Source organism: Ochotona curzoniae, unplaced genomic scaffold, assembly GCF_017591425.1.
Source record: "Ochotona curzoniae isolate NIBS_2020 unplaced genomic scaffold, NIBS_Ocur_1.0 patch188, whole genome shotgun sequence".
Lineage (NCBI taxonomy): Eukaryota > Metazoa > Chordata > Mammalia > Lagomorpha > Ochotonidae > Ochotona > Ochotona curzoniae.
The window spans coordinates 611814-632862 of record NW_024466737.1 but is presented as its reverse complement, the minus strand read 5'-3'; the positions used below and the strand labels follow the sequence as shown (position 1 = coordinate 632862).

The window sequence follows — 21049 nt, the reverse complement described above, 5'->3', positions numbered from 1 at the left end:
CATCCAAAATGCTCTTTCAGCATCTAGTCACTAAATACAGATCATTGCAGACATCTTACTAATTTTTATCCAAGCCTTTGAAACTCCTAGCATTTCCTACTGGTGGCCCTGGGAGTCAGGAGTCAGGAAGAGGAAAAGCTGTTGGTGACCATCAGTTTGACATGGAGTCATCCTGCCTAGGCTGCAGCTCCAGTGGCCTGGCTGAGCTCAAATTCCACCCCCATACTTCCAAAAGCAGGCCTTCACCTCTGCACACAGACACGATGCCACAGAAAGGAAGAAAGAGGCTTTCCCCACACCCTCCCTGGGGCCCCCACAAGCTGTGACACCTGTAGTGTCAGTGTGGGTATTTGTAAGCTGTCGGGCTTCATCAAGTTAGGACATTCCAGGGGTGTTCATGATAAGCAGTTCACCCACGTCCCCTCATTAAGGTGCCATGCTAAATGCAGTGACTTGCCATGAAAATATTGTAACAGGTAAGTGAAAACATTGTGACAAGCCTGAGAATTCAGAGTTGCTGTGGAAACCTCCCCCCAGTTCTCTGTCCATCCTAGGTGGGCTCAGCTAAGGAGCAGCCCAGTGATTTTTTGGCTCTTCTGTTGGGCTCCCAGACAGATTCTGCCTGCTCAGGGATAGCTGCCTAGGCAGTGTCAGTGTGATACGCCCTGATCAGCCACAGGGAGGACAGAGCTGGGGGTTTAGAGATGACTCTCAGTTGTTGGCAAAAGGCTGTGTCCTCCAGGCAGTCATCAGTGGACCGGCCTGTCCCAGGCTTCCTTCTCCACAGGCCTGTGTTGCTTGTGCTTCGTCCAGGGAAGGTCAGAAGTAGGATGTTTGGGCCTGTTACTCTGTGTGTGTAGCAGGGTAAGGGATAGATTTGGGACTCAGGACCCACAGTGGTCATGGCCAAGTGGGAAAACCTTGTCAAACCAGGGCGGGGGGACTGAACTAGTGCATTGCTGGTAGGAGAGGAAAGTCACTCATGCGTTGTGTGATTCTACTCAATTATTTCCGTGGTTTAAAAAGGAGGCTGGTTACTCCTGGCCCAGGCAGAGGCTTGGGGCAAATTCAGAGGCTGGAGCAGGGACTCCTTGCCTCATACTTTTTAGTGTTTCTCAGGAGATTCGTCCAGGGCCTGCCCACTTGCCAGGCAGACAGAGTTCTCGTTGGCTGTATGGGCTTGGGGAGCAGCATCAGGGCTGCTGCTGGGGTTTGGGAGTGGGTATAAGATCCTGTTCCTTCCCTCTTCAGGTACAGGGCCCCTGGACACCGACAGCCCTCTCTACCTGCCCTACACGACGCTAGTCTCCACAATTGGAAGCATGGTGTTCAATGAGGGGGAGGCCCAGCGGCTCATCGAGATCCTGTCTGAGAAGGCTGGCATCGTTCAGGATACCTGGCACAAGGTAGGCCCCCCCAGTCCCTGGCCATACTATGAGGTCACTGCAGCTGGCCAGGTTGAGGATTTGGGGGCCACTTACAAGCTGACCCTACCACCTTGCCAAGCTGCAGAGGATGTTCCTGGAAGAACCTGCACTTCTCTTTCCAGGCAGACTCTGGGGTCCCTGCACTCAAACCAAAGCTGTGAAGGGTGAAGGGCCACTGTGTTCCAGGAGACCCTGGGTGTGGAACAAGGAACTGGGTACCTGGTATCCTCCCACTCCTCCCCACCCTGCACACTGCCTCGCCCCCACGCCAGTTTGCAACCAGTGTACAGTGAGGAAGTTGTAGGGACAGCATGTGTGAGGGAACCCTGTGATGAACCCAGAAGTACCCCTGCTGTCAGATGTTACCTCCACTTCAGTGCTCTGGCCAGTAAGACCAGGAAATAGCATGTGTGGGTGCGCGCGCACACACACACACACACACACACGTTTATTCCTTTACTGGAATCAAGATGTTAGGTAATTTGCTGGAGGGTTTTGTGTTGCGAGCATGTCTCAGGAGCCTTGCCTGAGGCCAGCAGGAGCTGGGGTTTGATCTTGCATCACACATAATAGCATTCCTGCTAGGGGCTCCTGGCTCAGGGAGTGGGACCCTTCTGGCTGTGAATGCTAGAGGAGATAGGCTCAGTTCAAGCCACCACCCCATAACCATATTCCTCATCCCCAGGCTGCCCCCACCAGCTCAGGGGTGACTCTGAACCAGAAATGAAGTCTGTTCCTGGGAGGGGCTAGAAATGGCCGCATATGGGAAAAATGCCCTAGGACATGGTGCCCCGGCGCCTGGAGGCCTGGCAGGCTGTGTGGCTCCGGCAGTGTTCAGATTCAGGCATACTCACCTTGGGGGGCAAGCCCTGAGTCTGTCTGTCCCCCTATATTTATGAAGCTCTTGGGCATTTCTAGGCTACTCAGAAGGGTGACCCCGTGGCGATTCTGAAACGACAGCTGGAAGAGAAGGAGAAGCTGCTGGCCACGGAGCAGGAAGACGCGGCCGTGGCCAAGAGCAAACTGAGGGAGCTCAACAAGGTACAGCCCCTGCTGTCCTTGCCCAGTGAGGACCTCCGCCCACTGCTGCACTTGGGTCGCAGGCTCTGGGGGTGGCTGCTCAGTGGAACCTGCAGGCCCAGTGAGTGACATGAAGAGTGCGTGGAAGTTAAGCAGCTGCTGGGAGCTCAACTGGCTCAGAACTGACTCTCACCAGGCTGGTCCCATCACGAAGAGGGTCCTGGTTTTCAGTTGGGCACCATACATCTATAGTGGTTTCTTGAATTGAGTGAAAACCCTGTGGGGAGGCGGAGAAGAGCTTTTTCCAGTATCAGAGAGTGATGTGTAAGGAGGCAGGCAACTTTAGTGTCAGCTGCTCGCATGGCAGGGGAGATGATTCCTGGGAGGGCATCCTTGAGGACATGCTGGGACCCATAGTGCTGCAGACCACTCTTGGCCCTGCCAAGTTCACCAGGATCTGTGTCTTGACTCTCCACTTCCCGAACCCTGCCTTCCAAGAGGACATGCAGAACAGGGCAATAGCACTGCATTGGGAAGCTGTCTGCTCCTCTGTCCTGGGCCGTAGGTGCAGGAAGGTGGCCTGCAGCACTTCCTGCTGGTATTCAGGAGGACCAGGAGATGAGGTATCCTGTTTTTCTGGCCTAAATTCAGGAGGTGCAGTTAAATTAGACTGGAAGGATCGCTGGGTGGAGGTAGGCAAGAACAGAGAAGTAAAGGGCAGGCCTCCAGTGGCCATTGCCATTTACATTCTCTCTGCCATGCCTCTGAAGCGTACGTACGTGCAACCTCCACATGAGCTGCTCTGGGTTTTTGGTGAACTGTGGGATGGCTGGAGCTGCCCTCCCAGGCTCAGAAAGCCCATTGTGTCCACCTCTCTTTCTGCAAATCGAAGAGCGTTTACACCACAGAGATTGGTATGTGCTGCAAATGTGAGCTTCCCATCCCAAGGGCCTGCTGGTTTCAGAGTCTTGATTCATTCCCTCTTTATAAGCAAACTGAGGCATCCTTATGAGATTTTGACACACACACCCTCCTCGAGTTAGAAGGGCTAGTGAGCCATTGCCTGGCTAGTTCCCCATGCCTCCCACCTTTAACACAGAATGGCTGGAGTGTGACCAGTTACTAGGTGGCCACTTCAGGCAGTGACATGTGGTCCTCACCTCTTACTCTGGCTGGCTTCCCTGTCCACTGGAGTCAGGTAGCCCAGACGTCAGCTCATTAACAGCCCCCTCCCTGTGCTGGTCACTGGACACAAGTATGCTCTCCTTCAGCACCAACTGTGAGTTGATTTCCAAAACCAAGGATGGCAGCAAGTACACCTTGCATGTGAGGAGGCAGCCCAGCCCTGCCTGCGTGGGGCAGCAGTAGATTCCTGGCTGTAAGCCTCGGGCAAAGCCTTTGCCTCTCGTAGCCCAGCACCCAACTGTGGTGCTGAGGTGACACAGGTGTATGGATAACAGCCCATGGCAACTCCCCCCACCCTCCCTCTTTAGCCATGGGCATGCCGAGGCCTTTCTGTGCTTTGGTTTCCTCCTCTCGAGGCTGGACCAGGCACTTCAAGGGGCTGGAGTGAAGAAGCTAGAGGGAGAAAGGAACCTTCCAGTTTGGTGTGTGTGGAGGCACACTTGTGCTGCCCAAATTGGGGTTCCTTGCTGAGGTACGTGGTGCTGCCTCCCTGGACAGAGGAGGGCATCGGTCTTCCACACCCAGATCTGGCCATACCTCGTTTGTCACGTTTCCCCAGCACTGGTCTCACATCTACTTGAGCTGTGGATCACTTTCCACATCTGACTAAGAATCAGATGAGCAGTGGACCTTAATTGTCCTCTGTAGGCACAGTGGGAATGATGCCCTCCCACTACTAAAGACGAGGCAGTGTCCCTTCGGCAGCCCTGCAGGCCCACCCTGGGGAGAGCCAAAGGATGCCGATCTTTGAAAAGCAGGGCCAGTGGGTGCCAGCTGATCCCAGGAGTGCTGATCCCAGGAGTGCTGACCCAGAGAACCACATGAGTACCCTGTGCCACTGTGGTCAGCCCAGTCCATGCCCTGGTTCTTCTGTCTCAGCAGATGGGCTTCCCTCACAGCGCTGGTAGGGAGAAGGCTAGAATTTCCCTTGTGTGGTCTTGTGCCCAGTTCGGGGAAGGGGAAAGCCCTGAAATTTCATGGGGTACTTGCACCCAGGCATCCAGTAGGGAAGCCATGTCTTTAGTGTATGTGCTCACCATATAGACACTGGCCTGGTCAGGGGCAGGAAGCATGCCCACCACCCTTCCTCAGGTTGTGAACCCTGCCTTTCCCCACATTGTTCAGTGCTACTATCCTGGGATAATTTGCCAACCCTGGGTTCTGCTGCCTGTGCACAGGCTGCCAGCTCCCCAGATTGTGGGCATCCTGGCAGGGACTGGAACACACATTCCTTTGGACTGGAGTAGACAAATGGTGGCTCCTGGCATGCAGGCCCTCTAGAAACGCTGGCCACATCCTGGTCCCAAGCACCAAGGGTCGTGCCTCTCTGTCGTAACAAAAGTGTTGGAGGGGAAGTGGATGTTCTGGGAACCTGGTGTGAGCCACGCTGCGATGTTGTCAGCGGAGACAGGCTGAGCCAGTGCTCAGGAACACCGGGGTAGTAGGCTCTGCACGCTTCACCATGGCCAAGGCCACGTCCAGCCAGGTCAGCAGGCTCTCTTGGTGCTCCTGCTGTTGTTGGCAGGGCTCTTGGTGGCCTCAGCCAGCTGTAGGGGTCTCTACTGAGCTCTCAAGTCACCTCCTGACCTTGGGGGCACTTACACTTCTTCCTCCACAGGCCTGACCGGCTCTCTCTCTCTCTGCTATCCTCTTCCCAGGAGATGGCAGCTGAAAAGGCCAAGGCAGCAGTTGGGGAGGCCAAGGTGAAGAAGCAGCTGGTGGCTCGGGAGCAGGAAATCGCAGCTGTGCAGGCGCGCATGCAGGCCAGCTATCGAGAGCACGTAAAGGAGGTGCAGCAGCTGCAGGGCAAGGTGGGCAGTGGCACTGGGGCCCTGGGGGTGGGGGGCACTTGGTGGTTGGGGTGCAGGAAGCTGGGGTTATCTAACTGGACAGAGGTGCTGCATTTCATGTTAATCAGGAAAGTACGTTAGAGTTTAGAGCATGTTCTGATAACATAGCTTCAAGCAACCAGCTCTGTGCATCAGGTGCTCAGCCTGCCTGTGACCCTGGACAGTGCTTTTTTGCTGTGGGCTTGTGAGCGCCAGAGTCACAGTGAGGCTGGACCTGTGGTGCAGAAGGTTAAGCTGGCGCTTTAGGATTTAGGATGGTGGTGTTCCATGTTAGAGCACTTGTTTGAGTCCCAGCTGCTTTGCTGCTTCTCGCTATTAAATCCTTGGGGAAGACCCAAGTCACTGGGCCTCTGCAACTTGTGTGGGAGACGCGCATGGGACCCCGACTCCTGGTTTCAGCCTGGTCCTGACTTGGCCATGCTACGGAGAGTGATCCAGTGAGCAGGAGGAAGATCTCTGCCTTCTTCACTACTCACTCACTCACATTCTGCCTTTTATCTAAATGAATATCTTTTAAAAGGAAAGCACAGATCTGAGGTTGGCACCAGGCAGCTGTCTACCCTACTCAGAGCCTGATCCTTATCTCACATCCCCGCCATGGTCGCAGCCTCCTGCCTGTTGCCTGGCTCAGAGGCGCAGGAGGTCAGAGGGCAGGAAGGGAGTCTTCCTCAGGATGCCTAAGAGGCTGTGACTTGCGGTTGTGTGCTTCATCTCAGCACAGTCGACTCTGGTGACCTCAGGAGCAGACCTCCCCAGATGTGTCACGCTGTGACCTCAGCCTGTGACCACAGGCCGGCAGTGAGCAGTGAGGTGGAGAGGAGTGGCTGGCAGCCTACACTTGGCCTCAAGCCCCCAGCCTTGATGTTCTGGTCTCTTGCTGCCCGGCATTCGCTTCCATCTGGGGGTTCTGTCATATGTCTTCACTCTGCCTCATCTGGAAGCCAGTTCTCTTGGTGGGGTCAGGACAGTTCTGATGTCCCTGATGGTGTCGTTGCAGATTCGAACTCTTCAGGAACAGCTGGAGAATGGCCCCAACACTCAGCTGGCCCGGTTGCAGCAGGAGAACTCCATCCTGAGAGATGCCTTGAATCAAGCCACCAGCCAGGTGGAGAGCAAGTAAGCCACAGTGACCCTGCATCCCCAGGGCTCCAGCACCTATAGAGGTGTGCTCTGGTTTCTTGCTAGATGTGTAACTGTGCCCAGGCACCATGTATGTGAACCAGGGATTGCCTTACAGTTTTGCCGCCACCTGGTGTAGGGCCCTGACTGGGGCCTTCCTCCAGTGTCTGAGTCCTGAGTTCTAACAGCTAGCCTGTTGTCCCCCTCACTGCTACAGCCTGCAGCGCCCCCTGCCGGGGGCTGAAATATAATACCTGCTCCAGATCTGACTTTCAAAGCTGGGCATGGCCCAGAGTAGCATGGACGCCAGTGGCTTTCTTGCAGGCAGAATGGTGGCTTTCTTGCAGGCAGAACGCAGAGCTGGCCAAGCTGCGGCAAGAGCTCAGCAAGGTCAGCAAGGAACTACTGGAGAAGTCAGAGGCCAGCCGGCAGGAGGAGCAGCAGCGGAAGGCTCTGGAGGCCAAGGCTGCCACCTTCGAGAAGCAGGTGCTGCAGCTGCAGGTGAGTCGGGGTGCCCTGTGCACTTGCCACCCAGCCTGTCTGCATGGTATGGAGAGGCTCATGGTCACCCGGCCACACTTTGTCATTCTTTGGCAATAAAGCTCAAGCCCTTGACCTTAACCTAGTCAGTAACAGTGCCAGTGGGCATCAAGCAGCTGCTTCCCATGTGCTGAGCAAACTCAGCCAGTTCCCTTGGTAACTCCATGAGCCAGAGATACACTGGCATCTGCATTTTTCCCAAAGGGAAATTTGAGGTGACCACCCCTCCCTGCATAGCCAGGTCCCGCACATGGCAGGTAGAGTTTGAACTCCAACTAAGTTTAGCTCCAGTGTTGTTTTTGTCCTCCAACACTGGGCACCACTATGATGCTGCCAGTCTGCAGCAGACACCAAGCCGAGTGGCATAGATTCAGCCTCTGACTTCAATGCCAGGTGGATTTTGTTCTTTCTCAGCTTCCACACATGGCCTGGAAGCCTCTTCTCACAGGAGAGTATCCTGCCGCATGGTGCACAGCGCCCTGCTGCCTTCACACCCTCCTTGGGGTAGCTTTTAAGAAAGCAAGGACATCCTGGTGACTCCAGAGGCTTATTTTTGTCAGTAAAGGCTTTGTGATGTGGTAGGGAAATTGAAAAGGACTGGGATTGCATACACCAAATAGGCTAACATGTGAGTGGAAAAAAACAGATGTAGCTGTGAGCAGTGGAGCTGGCCAATGTGGAGTCTTCTCTTTCTGTGATGCAGGCAGACCTTGACAGTGAGATGGATCTGCCTGGACCTGTCAGGACCCATTATGGGAGGAAGGCGCAGGGATGCACAGATGGGTCCAGTCCTTATCTAAGACCAAAGGTGCTAGGACAAAAGGGTGCAAGTTTGCTTTTGTCAATGTCAAGGCCTCTGGAGACAACTCCCAGGCTCAGATCCCAGCCCTGCGCCCACTGGCAAGTCGTGTCAGAGCCACCGGTGCCTTGACATCGCTCATCAAAATGCGCACACCAGCTTTTATCTCCTTGCCCTAAGCAGGAGTGGAGAGGATGATCTGGTCATGAGGGCTGAGGAGGACCCAGTCTTCAGGAATCATTTGCAGACTGGCACTTCTTAACCCTACCTTCCCCTGGAACCTGCTTGTGACTTCAGCAGTCAGACACAGCACTCGTGTCCCAGGAGCCCAACAAGAGGAGTGCCCACACCGTACAAGGGGGCCCCTTGTGGCGCAGTGGAAGGTAGACCAGGCAGTGTGGTGCTGCTTGTAAGATCCTAGAGAGAACTATATAGGATTGCTGTTTGTATGCTGGCAACATCACAGGGTCTACCCCGTGTCAGGTGACAGAGGAGAACCACATGTTAAATGCTTTTAATCACATGCTACACCTGTGACTGTATAGATGCAAGGAGCCTCAAGCAAGAGGCCCCCGAGAAAGCCAGGGTTACCTCGGAGGAAGTGCTTGCTCACTGCAAAGCTGCAGCCCTTCTCACACAGAGACGATGATGTTCTTTCTTGCCTCCGCATGTCAGAGACCCACAGTGGGCTTTGGTGGGGTTTGGCTGACCCAGGTAAGAGTTCTGTCCTGCCCTCTGTGCCGCTCACCAGGTGTCACACAAGGAGAATGAGGAAGCCCTGCAGAAGCGCCTAGATGAGGTCAGCCGGGAGCTATGCCGAGTGCAGACCAGCCATGCCAGCCTGCGGGCGGATGCAGAGAAGGCCCAGGAGCAGCAGCAGCGGGCAGCTGGTGAGGGCCATGCCCCAGTGGCACTCCTTGGCTTGGGTCTGGGTTGCCCACCTCCTGGCCCCACTAGCAGGACCTAACAATCAGGTGTTGGGTATAGCACAGATGCTCCACTCTTCCTCTCAGAAGAGAGGTAAGGGTTCTGTCCTCTCGGGCAGGGATGGGGTAAGGAACCTGTGTCTGGGTAAACTGAGGCTGTGGCTAATGTCTGTTGATCACATATTTGTTCTGGGTCTTTCTGCTCTGCCAGCTCAGACAGATTCAGAAGGTAGGGCCTATCTTGGGTCCTTGCACCTCACTGGTGTGGAGACAGTAACAAGGATGAGGCTTTTGGGTGACCTTGGAGAAAGGGGGCAGCTGGTGCCACTGAGAGTTGGATGCTCCCTGACTTGGAAGGACCTCTGGGCAGATGTTGGGGGCCAATGGGCTGGGCCAGTTATTCACCAGCAGTGTCACCAGCAAGGACAGAGTCCCACAGCAACATCAGCTGAGGCAGGATCAGCAAACTGTTTCTGTGAAAAGACAGATGAGGGACTCTAAGCTGCTGTGGATAAAAGTGGCTGTGAGCAGTATGCACACAGAGAGGCCTGGCTGTGCCTGCAGTTTGCTATATGGAAACCCAGAGCAGCCTTTGCCTCTGGCTTGCTGGCCTCTGCACCAGGGGCCACATGAGGCTTTAAACCAAATAGATTTGAGTGTTCTCTCTGAGGCAGGAAGGGATATATAGGCTTGAATTAGAGTGATGGAAGGGTCCAGCCCCATTAAGCCAGTTCTGGGCTCCTAAGAGGAGTGAACTTGAACCTGGCCTATTTGAGAACTAAAGTTACTGTGATTAATGGGGGACTGGGTGGAGGAGGGGCCCAGGTACCATGTGAAGTGCGTGGCTCAGGGCCAGGAACTGGCACACCTTGATCCATTTCCAATCTCTCTGATGCTGGTAGCAAGTGGGCCATGATGGTACAGCAACTGGGGTATGCCAAAGAAGAGGCTCTTGGGGGCCACCCAGGCCCAGAGGAGCAGAGCCTGCCCCAGGCAGAAAGGGTCCCTGGGGAGGTGGGGACAAGTGTGGCCGGTGGTAGACATGGAGTTTGAAAGCAAAGCAGCCAAGACAAGGGCCTGAGATGTTGGGATCTGGGTTTGAGGCGCCTGATTGGAGCTATGCTTGGAGGTGAGTGAGGGTAGGCCGGGAGGGTGGCAGGGCCACAGACACAAGCCAATGTCTTTGGGGCGAGTGGAAGTTCACTGAGATGCAGTCGCAGGCCATCATTGTCTCATCAGGGCTGAGGGCACTTCCACCCTAGTGTGTCCGGTGGCTGTGACCTACTCCTCCCCACCCCACCCTGGATCACACACTGGAGCCAAGGAAGCCAGCATTGGGTGTCATGCCTGCCTGGGGCAGCGGTCAGCAGGGGCAGCACCTCACACCCCTCTCCTTCCCTTCCCTGTCACAGAGCTGCATAGCAAACTGCAGTCCTCCGAGGCTGAGGTGAGGAGCAAGCGTGAGGAGCTGAGCAGCCTCCAGGGGCAGCTCAAGGAGGCCAGGGCGGAGAATTCACAGCTCACCGAGCGGATCCAGTCCATCGAGGCCTTGCTGGAGGCAGGCCAGGCCCGCAGTGCTCAGGTCAGCCCCTCCACAGGAAGTGGGGAGAGCTCTGCCTCTGCCCTAGCTCTGCCCTTGCCCCAGGAGCCTTTTGTGTCTTTTGCAGGCTAGCCACGCAGAAGCTGAGCAGCAACAGACCCGGTAAGCTGATGAGGACGAGATGCACTGGACTCTGCCCAATTGCTTCTATCATAGCCATGAGCAGAGGACCCTGGGAGATGCCACCTTCATGGTGCCCTGGGGAAGAGCCCCCTTTAGAGACTCCCTTCCTGCCCCATCCCTTGTCCCTCTGTGACTTAGAGGCCAGGACAGGCCTGGGCAGGAGAGAAGGCAGCCTGCAGAGGGTTCCTGGCTCCTCACAAGGAGCAAAACTCAGCCAAGCACCCACCTGTCTGTCTGCTACCACCCATTCAGCCACCACTTGGGCTCTGTCCACCTCACAAGGCAAGGGACACCTGGGCTGTGGTCAATAATTCAAGTAAGAAGAAGTTTTACACAGTTTAGAGTAGAGACCTGGGCAGGCTGCCTGGGTAGTTTGCTGGACTGGAGGTTTGGGACATAGGAGCTAATAAGCACACATGACTTCACTGCTAGCCAGACCTTGTCCCTTCTGGCAGCTGCCCCGGGCCCTTCTTGGGGCCTGTTTGCTACTGCTGATTGGAGACACACCTGGGTGGATTCCATGAACAGATTGGGGCTTGAGCTGATATGACCATACCCTCTGGGGCTTGCCTCCCTGGGGTCCACGAGGCAGTCACTTGGGACTTAGGGTGTGCCATAGGCTCTTAAGAGCACAAGGCACACGGTCCTTGAGGAGCAGTATTAGCCAGGGTCCCTGTGCTGTCATGGCTGCACTGAGTCTTTAGTTCAGGCTTCTGAGGGTCAGCTATGCCAGAGACAGGGCTAGCTTGTCTGTGCTGGGCTCCCCAGAGCAGGAGCTGTGCACCAGTAGCAGGACTAGGCTCAAGAGAAGAGAGTGTCTTATAGCATACCCCAGAGCCCATCCTGCACTGGCCACCATGGTGGGAGGACTCAGGCAGCTGCTCTGCCTTCCCTGGGAACCTGTGGCACTGGAGAGGCTCTCTCCGATAGACTGGCTCAGCCCCCAGGTGTTCCTTGCTGGGTGAGCCTCAGCTACACTGAGTGGCTAGGACAGGAAGGCCTTCCTAAGACAGGACCTGTGGGAGCTGTGGACCCCTGAAGCCAGGGCAGTGACCTCACTGTGTCCTCTTAGCCTTGGGGAGCTGGAGTCGCAGGTCTCATGTCTGAAGAAGGAAGCCATGGAGCTGAAGGAGGCCTTGGAGCAGCAGAAAGGGAAGAACAACGTGAGTGGCGGGTGTTGTGCTGGACGGGGCTGGCAGAAAAGGGTGCTGCCTGGATAGTCAAGGGGGCGGACCAGGAGGGCCCCACCTTCCAGTACACCACAGGTCCCAGGGCTGAGTTGGCTCAAGTATGGAGCCATCCCTGTGGTGGGAATGCTGTGCCTGGTGGGCACTGAGAGCAGGGAGTGACGCAGCTGTCATCCCCATGGCTGCCGAGGGTGTGAGGCCTTGGCCATATGCACCTTACCTCTTCTCCTTGAAGGCCCCAGGACTGTGTATGACAGCCGCCAGCCCCCAAGTGAGTTCCCCTGAAAAGACAATCTCCATGCACGCCCCATTCCTTGCCCACACTCCTGCACCTCAGCCTATCTTAAGTGCTACCCAGGAAAGCCTGCCTGCCTGGGCATGGCCAGAACAAGAACACACTGTCCCTCTGCAGGTCCTGCTTTGGCCTGGAGCACAGGGACTGACTGTTAGTGGCTGATTTTGTCCTTGTCTTCCTCCCCCCCCCCCCCACCCAGGACCTCCGTGAGAAGAACTGGAAGGCGATGGAGGCCCTAGCCTCAGCTGAGAAGGCCTGCGAGGAAAAGCTGCGCTCCCTGACCCAGGCCAAGGTCAGGGCCTCACCTGCCCTCAGACTCACCCCTCACCAAACTAGCACTCCTGCCTGGGACAGGCACAGCAGAAAGGCTATGAACATGACAGGCCTGGCCCTGGGCTCCAGTGTCCTCTTTGCTGCTCCCCCTGCCCTCTCTCCCTTTCAGCAGGGCCTACCACCATGAGGGTACAGGACTAGGATGGCTGCCAGGGTGGAGTCAGAGGCCACAGGGTGGGAGCCTACTGCCTGCCCTACCCTGAGTGGGACTACAGCTCTGCCTGCTTCTGTCCTGGCCCTCTGAAAGCTTGGCCTAGAAAGTCCCAAAAGTCAGAGTGACGTCTGCAGTTGGTCACTTGGGTGAGGTCCCCTCTTGCCCGTTGCTCTGGGCTGTCTAGGTGGAGAGATGGTGAACATACCTCCCAGGGTCTGGGCCCCAGGCTAGAAAAGAACCTGCATACACGGCACATGGCACAGGGCTCCTGGCAAGCAATGATGTCAACTAAAGCCCTTGCCCACCCCATCTTTTCTGAAGGGCCAAAGTCCACCTGATAGAAAGTTAAGAGACAGGGTGAAGGCCACTAGACCTCAGTGACCACAGTGTCACCTGACATAGTTACAGTCACACTGGCAGAAGAGGAAAGTTGGCCCCAGGTTGTCTGCAGTGTGGACTGCCACAATTGCAGGCCCAGGGGTGGGCTGCACCACAGGCATGGGTGTGAGTCCAGAACCGGTGGGCTGTCGGAGACCTAGGCGTTCCTTGTCACAGGCCCCACACTACTTTTCCCATCACTGTTCCTCTGGGGCTAGCCTCCATTGACCCCACATCACTTGGAATTCCTGCTGCTGCTCCCTGCTCTCTCTAGGAGGTGACAGGGCCAGTGGAGGGTCCAGCCTACTAGGGACAGGCTGTTAGGAAACCCCAGAGATGGGCTGACTGCTGTCCCCAGGCTTCACCCTGTTGCTCCCTCAGTGCGGCGGGGAGTGACAGCTTTTCCCGGAGAGCCGCAACTGACTAATTTCCCTCCTACTGTGGCTTCTGTAAGACTCATTCTCTGTCCTGACCCCACCTCCACCCCAGCTGCTGTTCCAGGACACAGATGTCACCCCCTCTTCCAGAATGCCCATTCAAACTCCTACCCTCTCAGGAGAATTCTGCAAGTGAAAGGGTGCTGAACCTAGGCAGCTGCCACGAGGGGCCAGAAGGCCCAGCATCTGCTGTGTCCCTCTCATCTGAGCTCAGTCTGTTAGTGGATCCAGTACAGGCTGCTCTCGGTCAGCTCCACTGAGCCACTGCAGCCTCTCCTTGACTCCTTAGCTGAAAGACGACGCCCTGTCCCCCTGCAGGAGGAGTCTGAGAAGCAGCTCCACCTGACCGAGGCACAGACCAAGGAGGCCGTGCTGGCACTGGTGCCAGAACTCTCAAGCTCAGCTCACCAGGTAAGGGGGTGGGCAGGTGGGCAGCCCACCCTGTGTACTCGTGCCCAGGGCCTGTCTCCAGGCCCATCTTGCATGTCTCCTTGCAGAGTTATGCCGATTGGCTGCAGGAACTCCGAGAGCAAGGCCCTAAGCTGCTGAAGCAGCTGCCCACTGACATGGAAACCTCGGTAAGCAAGGCCCTGCCAGTGTCTGGGGAAGGTGTGCCACACGTGGTCTTGGCAGATAGCTGGGAAGAAGCCTTTGTGTGGGGCTTACCAGTCCCTGTGCCCACAGGACAGGGCTGCTGAGCTGAGGGAGGCCCAGGAGATGAACATCACCCTGCAGGCTGAGTGTGATCAGTACCGCACCATCCTGGCTGAGACGGTGAGCAGGCGGGAGTTGCGGGGAAGGACCCTGGGGCCCACAGTGTGGGAGGTGGCTTGGAGTCAAGGCTGGCGCTGGGTAGTCTGGGGCTGTAGGTCTCTCGGGGCATCGTTTAAAGGTTTGGGGCTGGTCACGGGGAGCAGTGAGCAGGCAGCTGTTGGTTTGAACCCTGCCCCCTGGGACTCCAAAGAGCAATGCTAGGGCCAGCACCCTTGGCCAGCCGAGTGCTAGCACCAACTGCCCAGCCCAGGGTTGTTGAGAGGCCTGGAGACCCCTTGTGGTCACAGCTCTCACCTCCCCACTGGGGCAGAGGTCTCCACAGCCAGGACTGGGCCTTGTTCCTCCCGGGGGAGCACACAGGAGGCACAGCAAGAGCTGAGGCCACAGGGCCATAAGGAAGGCCTGGCAGGAAAGCCCCCTGGTTCAGTGTGCCTCCTCCCACCCCTTCCTAGGAGGGCATGCTCAGAAACCTGCAGAAGAGCGTGGAGGAGGAGGAGCAGGTGTGGAAGGCCAGGGTGGGCGCCAAGGAGGAAGAGCTACACAAGGTAGGCAGCCCCTTCCCTAAGCACCTCACCACCCCCTCCCCCATGACTCCCAGGGACTCACTGGGCACAGAATGTGAAAGCCTCTGGGGGAGCATTACTGGGGCCTCCTCCATTAAGTGAAGAACTTGGTGGTCACCGTCACCCCTTGTGGGTTCCTCTGTCGGGAAGAAGCTGTGCCCCTCTGCTGGAAGTTGGTGTGCCTTGGGAGATCCCCCTTGGAGCCTGCTGACCAGGGTGGTGGTCCTGGGGCCCCAGGCGTCTCTGGGAGGAACCTGTGCCTGACAGACTCTCCCTGGTTCTGCAGTCTCAGGGCACTGTGCAGCATCTTGAAGAGGTCGTGCAGAAGCTCAAGGCGGAGCTCAAAAGTTCAGATCAGGTAGGTGGGTGGCAGCTGCTCTCAGGGGAACAGAGTCCAGGGCCACAGGACAGGCCATTCTCTCCCGCACCACGGTCGCTTCCTGGCTGTCTCCAATGGGAGCCTCCATGTGTCCTGAGTATGTTGAGGACCTGCTTAATGTGTGGCCATGCAAACAGGAGTAGAGAAGAAAATGGAGGCACATTTCTCCAGTGTGGCAGTGCTAGGGCTGGAGCCATTTTCAGGAAATGGTCTCAGCATCCGCAGTGGTCGTGGGCCATGGAGGGTCACTCGTCACCCTGGGCTGCTTTCAGCTGGGATGTCACATGTGGTGTCAGCAATGATGGCCACTTGTGTCCTGGCAGGTGCAGGAACACACCTCGCAGCTAGAAGCAGAGCTGGAGAAGTACATGGCAACGGCCAGTGCCGAGTGCCAGAACTATGCTAGAGAGGTGGCAGGGGTGAGTCTGCCCTCACCACCAACCCTCAGCCTTACATGCGAGCCTTACTGTGAGTCTGGGTCTCAGGTGAGGCTCAGCCTGTACGCACCCTGCCTGGTTCGCTGGCCCGAGATGCTCAGAGAGACAGGTCAGGGTGTGGCGCCTAGATCGCTGCCATAGTTGGTGGAGGCAGAGTTTTGATTATGCACACCAGCATGACTAGTTGGGGTTCATCTTAGACTCATGGCTTCTTACATAAAGACATTTGGTGACCACAGAAGCCTGCCAGGTGTGTGTTGAGACCTGTGGTGCCATGTGGGCCCAGGGTAGATGGGTGGCTGTGCTGACTCACTCCCTGCTTCTCCCCAAGCTGAGAAAGCTTTTGCTCGAGTCTCAGTCCCAGCTGCAGGTGGCCCAGAGTGAAGCGCAGAAGCAAAGTGATGAACTGGCCCTGGTAGGTGGGCATGTGATCCCTTGCCACAGGTTGTGGGGAGGGGGAGCGGCTGTTAGATGTGTGGGAGGTGCTGCCACTGGCAGCAGCTGGGGTGGCATAGTAGAGGAAGCATTGCCATGGGAGCCCATGCTCCTGGTAAGCCCACTCCCAGGGTCTCGGGTCACCGGGTTCCCATGACACAGGACCTGGAAGCCATTGCCCAGTGGCTCTCAACAAGTTCCTTGGTTTCTGGAGGGCGGGGGTGCGTTTCTCACCCCAGCAACAACTGAGAAGTCAGCCACACAGGCAGGTGTGTAGAACCTGCTGCACGTGGCTCTGGGGGCCTTGTTGTGCCAGCCAACTTGAGTCCTGCCTGCTATGCTGTTGCCAGCTGCAGGATCTGACCTGCAACCCATCTCCTTGGGGCATTGCCACCCAGCTAGGTTGCATCTGTTCTGACATTTTGAGTCATTGTTAATGTCAAGAAACCAGAGGATGTGCAGTTCTGGCTTGGGAGGAGGCAGGCTGCGGCCTAGGGTCAGGCAGCCTCCCCGGATCACCTGGTCAGGCGCCTGCCTTGAAGGGCCCTCCTTCTAGTCACTTATTGGCCAAACTGGATCTGGACTGTCAGCAGGGTGTGGCCCGCATTTGGATACCCTGTGGAGAACCCCAGTGGCTTCTCACCTTGGACTGAACAATCTCACTTCTGCTTTTGGGGGGTTATGGAGGGAGGGGGTAGGGAGAAGCAATTGAGGTTGCTCCTTAAAGTAGGCAGGGCCTTGTGGACGGGCCCCAAGACCACCTGTATCTCTGGGAGCTCACACTGAGGCCCTGCCTGAGCTCCTGGGGGAAGCAGAAATGACATCCCAGGGTTCTGGAGCCTAGGAAGGGCCCCAGGTGGGGGCCTGTGTTCCTGAAGCTGCAGGATGTAGGCAAGGTCACCTGGCTCCACCCACCACTCCCTGCCACTTGAACTTGGAGCAGAGCCCTGGCTCTCCTGAAGCCCTCAGTTTGGCTCCCAGGGGAGCTGAGGTCCTGGCCTCTGACCCACCAGACATCCATGCAGGGGGATTAGAGGGACCCAGGATCCAGAGCAGGCCCCCTCTGTGTGGCCTTCAGGCTTGGAGAGCCACCCTGCTCCTCCGATGTCTGTGTTTGAGTGTGCAAGGCAAGGTGGGTGCATGACCATCCGTGATCTGCACAAACGTCCCCTCCCTGTTGCAGGTCAGGCAGCAATTGAGTGAGATGAAGAGCCACGTAGAGGATGGTGACGTAGCTGGGTCCCCAGAGAACTCCCCAGCCGAGCAGGAGCCCATGGAGGTTAGGGCGGTGAGCTGGCCCCCAGATGTGTCACTAACCCTGAGGCATGGTGTAGGTCGCCAGCTCTGTCTTCCCCTAACCCTGCGTCGCGGTTCCTAGCCCACTTCCCCCAGGCCAGGGTCCCTGGGCCTGAGTAAGACACAGAGGGCAGGGCAGGTGCTAGGTGGGGGGCCAGGGTGCCCACAACTCTTGGTCCCAAGAACTTGGGTGGGAGGAACTCAAGGTTGGGGTATTGGCCATGGCCAGGGCTAAAGGCACCAGATGGAGTAGGTCTGCCCTTGGACCCCATTAGGATCTTTGCTCTCCAGAGTTTTGGCCCAAGGAGTAGCTGCCAGGAGTCCTCAACCAGGTGCAGGGACTTGTCATCAGGGTAGCAGTGGCATGGTCATAGAGGCAAGTGCCAGGACCCACTGCGTGGGGTGGGGGAAGGCTAAGAGAGCATGAGAGCTGCTGCAGGGAAGGGAGTGGGAGAGCCGTATGTGTCACCTGCCCAGGCGTCCTGGGCCCCCGCACTCCTTCGCTGGGTTCCCATGGGATTTGTGTCTGCACACAGCTCAAGACACAGCTGGAGCGGACAGAGGCCGTCCTGGTGGACGAGCAGACTCGGCGGCAGAAGCTCACAGCAGAGTTTGAGGAGGTGAGGCCCTGCATGTGATCCCCCACCCATCTCCCAGTCAGCGGTCCTCACCCCAGCCTTGACCACCTGATTAGCTGCAGCTGCGTTTCCCAGTGCCGGGGGTTATGTGAGCTGGGGGTCCCAAGGAGGTGGTACTTGGGGGTCACCCTGCTGCCTTGTTGGCCCCATGGGCCCTGTCAGCCTGGGTACCCCATCCCTAGGGGGCAGTCAGGGAGAATGCCAGCGAGGCCTCACGCTCTCTGGCCCTCCTTCCTCCACACAAGGCGCAGACAGCTGCATGTCGGCTACAGGAAGAGCTGGAGCAGCTCCGTACCGCCGGGCCCCTCGAGTCCTCGGGCACAGAAGAAGCAGCACAGCTGAAGGTAGGTGCAGGGCACAGTGGGCTGGGGCTGTGCTGGACCTGCCAGCAGCAAAGGTGGAAGACAGAAGCACAGGCCTGACTTCCACTTCCCTCTCATCCTGTAGGAAAGACTAGACAAAGAGAAGAAGTTAACAAGTGACCTGGGGCGCGCAGCCACCAAATTGCAGGAGCTTCTCAAAACAACTCAGAAGCAGTTGGCCAGGGAGAAGGACACAGTGAAGAAGCTGCAGGAGCAGCTAGCCAAAACCGTGAGTGTCTACCTCCTGCCAGTGAGGGCTGGAGCTGTCCTGGTTCTCCTAGCCTCATGGCTGGCCGGCCCCTCACCCTGCCCTCCGTTGTCCACAGGACAGCAGCGGCGCCAAGGAGGGCACCTCCGTCTGAGCCTCGTCTGCCACAAAGACCTTACTGTTCGACTTTACCAAAATGCCTTACACATTCCTTTGATGAGTCCATCGGCCCAGCACCACAGTGTCATCCAGGCCCACCTGCCAGGGGCTCCGAGAGAAGCCATCGGAGATGGGGCACTCAGCACCACAGAAACGGACCTCGAAGCCCTGTGACCCCCAAGAGGACCCGTCCCCTTGCTGAACACTATTCCCACTGGAGCCTGGGTGCTGGGAGGCCGGGGCTTGGGCCCTCTGCGGCCAGCAGTGCAATTGTTGTGTCTTCTGAGCAGGGTGGGAGTAGCCAGCCTAGAGGCTGCAAGGCCAGAACCCAGCACGGCGGCTGCCCCTCACCCCTGCAGACTGCCAACCGGAACTGGTGTTACCTCCTGGATGTGAATGCCATTAAAACCAACATCGTTATCCAGTGTGTAGTCTCCTATGGTGCTGGGGCACCTTCTGGGGGAGCATGTGAGCTTGGGGCTTGGTTCCTTGGAAGGCAGCAGACTGATAGCTGGGTGGAACAAGGGGTGGGACTTCTGACTCCTGCTCCCCCAGCAGCCTCAAGGCAGCAGAGGCACCATGCTGGACTACAGCGGCCTGAGCTGCTGGGTGAGGTGAGCCCAGGAGTAATGAACACAGGGCCATGGCTGAGCCCATGTCTCAGGAGGGTTGGTCCTGGGTAGAGAAGTCCCTGCCTGCCTAGAGGCAGAGCTAGTGTCCTTGGTGACCCACCCAGTGTGGGACAGAGGCACCTCAACCAACACAGAAAGCAAAAGAAGTGGAACTGAGGCAGAAAGACACTATAGTTCCTGGACCACGCCAGGAAAAGGAGGGGGGCCCGAGTGGCGGGTGTCAGCCAGCCATGTCAGAGGTCTGCTATTCCATTCCATCTCCCTGCTGAACCTCAGAAGCCTGGAGGCACTGACTGGCCAGGCTGGGCTGAGGGAGCCAGGCAGCACTGCGGGAGCAGGGGATATATCCCTACAGCTGAACTGTCCCTATGGATCCTTGGTGGTCCATGTGACTCCTCTGGAGGGGTCCTTCACCTCCACAACTCCCAACAGCATCTGCCAGGGGCCAGTCCTGGTTCTAGCCCAGTATGTACAGTCATAGCACATGGCACTTGGGTGTTGAGTTACACTGGAAACAGTCGTGGGACTCCTGGGAATTCTCCCTGCAGGAGTGGGCCTAAACTGGAGCCTGCCAGCAGAGAGGCCTTTGTTGGGCACAGCAGGTACAGCTCAGGTATGTGGTGGGGAAGTGCCAGGGACCCAGGTGATGATGACTAAATAAGGCAGGAGCTGTCCTGACAGGCTGCTCAGCCAAGAGAGACAGTCCTGTTAGGAACCTAGGGAGTTAGGAAAGGGAGCCCATGGGTCCTGAGACCTCAACACCATGAGTTCTGGCCAGGAAACGATGGAAGTGATCAGTGCTCAAGCCTGATGCCTGTACCTGACTGGCACTGAAGGGCCCTACCTGGCAGGGCAGGTGATGAATCCCCTTCCGCACAGCACTTGGCAGTAACACTAGGATCCTGGCTTCCTAGATGGGTCAGGATCAGAAGGGAGGAGCTTGGTTTTAGAGCAGTAGCCACTGAGCCCTGTTACTTGTGGTACTGCAGAACTACCCACTGAACACCTGGTACATCCAGGACAGGTGGCTTGGTACAGGAGCTCAGGGCCCCAGGCTGTGGCCTCTGTGGTTTGTCCAGACTGTGCCTGCGCCGGGACTCGGAATCCCCACCGGGGGCCTGGGAGCTGCATTTCCAGTGCACTGCTTGCTCTCTCCCCCTCTTGCACTCGAAAACACACACACACACACATACACACACACTGCAAATTGAACACTCCTCCACCACCATTACCCTCAGAGCCAGAGTGCACAGAAGGGCAGGGGTACAGTGACTGCCCTGTACTCTGGGTATAGCACCCCCCGCAACACCCTCAACACCCATGGGAGCCTAGCCATAGGGAAGACAAAAGCGGGTGCAGTACACTTTCTGGGGCCCTCACAGCAGCTCTGCCTGCTCCTCTGCCTCCACAGCCCTGAGGCCCAGCAGTGGCACCTCTAAGGCCAGCAGAGGGAGCCCGAGTTTGCCAGCAGCGGGCCTGCCCTGTCACCACACCTTTCAGGACAGTTCCACTCCACAGGACAACAGAAGCTAAGAGCAGCTGTGAGTGATTGGCAAGAGAACATGCTCACCTCCACAGAATCCTGGCTCGCAGCCTGTGCTGGCGGGCACGCGGGTGGGCTTGTAACAGGCCTAACACCCAGCCTAAAGTTTCCCTTTGAGTTCCACCTGACACTAAAAGGTCCACACAGCCCTGAGACAGCACCTCGAGCACCAGAAGCCCATTCCAACTGGGCACTCAGGACACCTGACAGCTCATCTGTGGGCAACCCACTACAAAGTGCAGGCATCGAG

The 21049-nt window shown here is 57.1% G+C and overlaps 1 protein-coding gene across 2 annotated transcripts in view; it reads left to right on the top strand.

The window, feature by feature from the left end:
* Positions 1-19048, top strand: part of LOC121166642 (ribosome-binding protein 1-like) — a 54572-nt gene extending 35524 nt beyond the window's left edge. Inside the window, exons 4-25 of one of the 2 annotated variants that reach the window (XM_040995863.1) lie at positions 1258-1406; positions 2346-2468; positions 5291-5443; positions 6480-6598; positions 6949-7102; positions 8692-8830; positions 10279-10448; positions 10534-10568; positions 11662-11752; positions 12271-12363; positions 13692-13784; positions 13871-13951; positions 14058-14147; positions 14600-14692; positions 14997-15068; positions 15413-15508; positions 15858-15941; positions 17145-17240; positions 17794-17877; positions 18141-18239; positions 18343-18486; positions 18584-19048. In XM_040995863.1, the coding sequence (XP_040851797.1) occupies positions 1258-1406; positions 2346-2468; positions 5291-5443; positions 6480-6598; positions 6949-7102; positions 8692-8830; positions 10279-10448; positions 10534-10568; positions 11662-11752; positions 12271-12363; positions 13692-13784; positions 13871-13951; positions 14058-14147; positions 14600-14692; positions 14997-15068; positions 15413-15508; positions 15858-15941; positions 17145-17240; positions 17794-17877; positions 18141-18239; positions 18343-18486; positions 18584-18619 (2294 nt within the window). In that variant the 3' untranslated portion in view covers positions 18620-19048. Of the gene's footprint in view, positions 1-1251; positions 1407-2345; positions 2469-5290; positions 5444-6479; positions 6599-6948; positions 7103-8691; positions 8831-10278; positions 10449-10533; positions 10569-11661; positions 11753-12270; positions 12364-13691; positions 13785-13870; positions 13952-14057; positions 14148-14599; positions 14693-14996; positions 15069-15412; positions 15509-15857; positions 15942-17144; positions 17241-17793; positions 17878-18140; positions 18240-18342; positions 18487-18583 lie in introns of both variants that reach the window. The other variant, XM_040995862.1, reaches the window with a different exon arrangement.
* The last annotated feature ends 2001 nt before the right edge of the window (positions 19049-21049 follow it).